The sequence below is a fragment of the Neopelma chrysocephalum genome, unplaced genomic scaffold (genome assembly GCF_003984885.1).
Source record: "Neopelma chrysocephalum unplaced genomic scaffold, ASM398488v2 Primary Assembly neopelma1_93969, whole genome shotgun sequence".
NCBI classification, from domain to species: domain Eukaryota; kingdom Metazoa; phylum Chordata; class Aves; order Passeriformes; family Pipridae; genus Neopelma; species Neopelma chrysocephalum.
In genome coordinates this window covers 1-764 of record NW_020922679.1, presented here as the reverse complement: position 1 = coordinate 764, position 764 = coordinate 1, and the positions used below count along the sequence as shown (strand labels likewise).

At 65.3% G+C, this 764-nt stretch overlaps 1 protein-coding gene across 1 annotated transcript in view; it reads right to left on the bottom strand.

Annotated features, from left to right (window-relative positions):
* The window catches only part of LOC113980383 (spectrin beta chain, non-erythrocytic 4-like), a gene marked incomplete at both ends in the record, with an annotated part of 3,114 nt that extends 2,501 nt beyond the window's left edge, over nucleotides 1-613 (bottom strand). The window contains one exon of the mRNA XM_027707599.1: nucleotides 356-613. Coding sequence (XP_027563400.1) covers nucleotides 356-613 — 258 coding nt within the window. The remainder of the gene's footprint in view (nucleotides 1-355) is intronic.
* Nucleotides 614-764: the final 151 nt, after the last annotated feature.

Sequence of the window (764 nt, the reverse complement as noted above, 5' to 3'; positions counted from 1 at the left end):
ATGGGGCAGGAACAGTGCCCAGGACCAGGATGGTGCCCAGGACCAGGATGGCACCAAGGACCCCCAGGATGGAGCAGGGATGGTGCCCAGCACCAGGATGGTGCCCAGGACCCCCAAGGTGTGGCAATGATGGCACCCAGGACCCCAACATGGCTCAGTGACAGTACCCAGCACCAGGACAGCGCCCAGCACCCCCACCACACCTCAAGGACACCCCCATCCCCATAACGGTGCCACCATGAACCAGAACCTTCACCAACACCCCCAACCCGGCCCAGCGACCTCCCCCCCCCCCCCCCCCCCGCGGCGCCCGCCCCCCCCCTTTTTTCACCCCCCTGTGCCCCCCAAAACTCACCGTGACGTGCTCGAAGTCCTGCCCCAGCTCCGGCGAGCCGGCCACCACCTCCTTCTCGGCGATCCAGTGCTCCAGCTCGTCCACCTCGCGGTTGAGCTGGTAGAGCCAGTACTGCTGCTCCAGCTTGACCTTGCGCTCCTCCACCAGGTCCTTCAGAGACACGTACAGCCGGTCAACCTGCGACTGCCGCCTGCTGACCTGTTCGCTGGGCAAGGGGACACGGCGCCCGTCAGCCCTGGGGGGCTTGGGCACGGCGGGGAGGGAAGGTTGGGTTGGATTGGGGTGGTTGGGTTGTTGGTTGGGTTGGTTCGGTGGTTGGTTGGGTTCGTTGGGTGGGTTGGGTTGTTGGTTGGTTGGGTGATTGGTTGGGTGGTTGGGTGGGTTGGGCTGAGTTGGGTTGGGTTGGTTG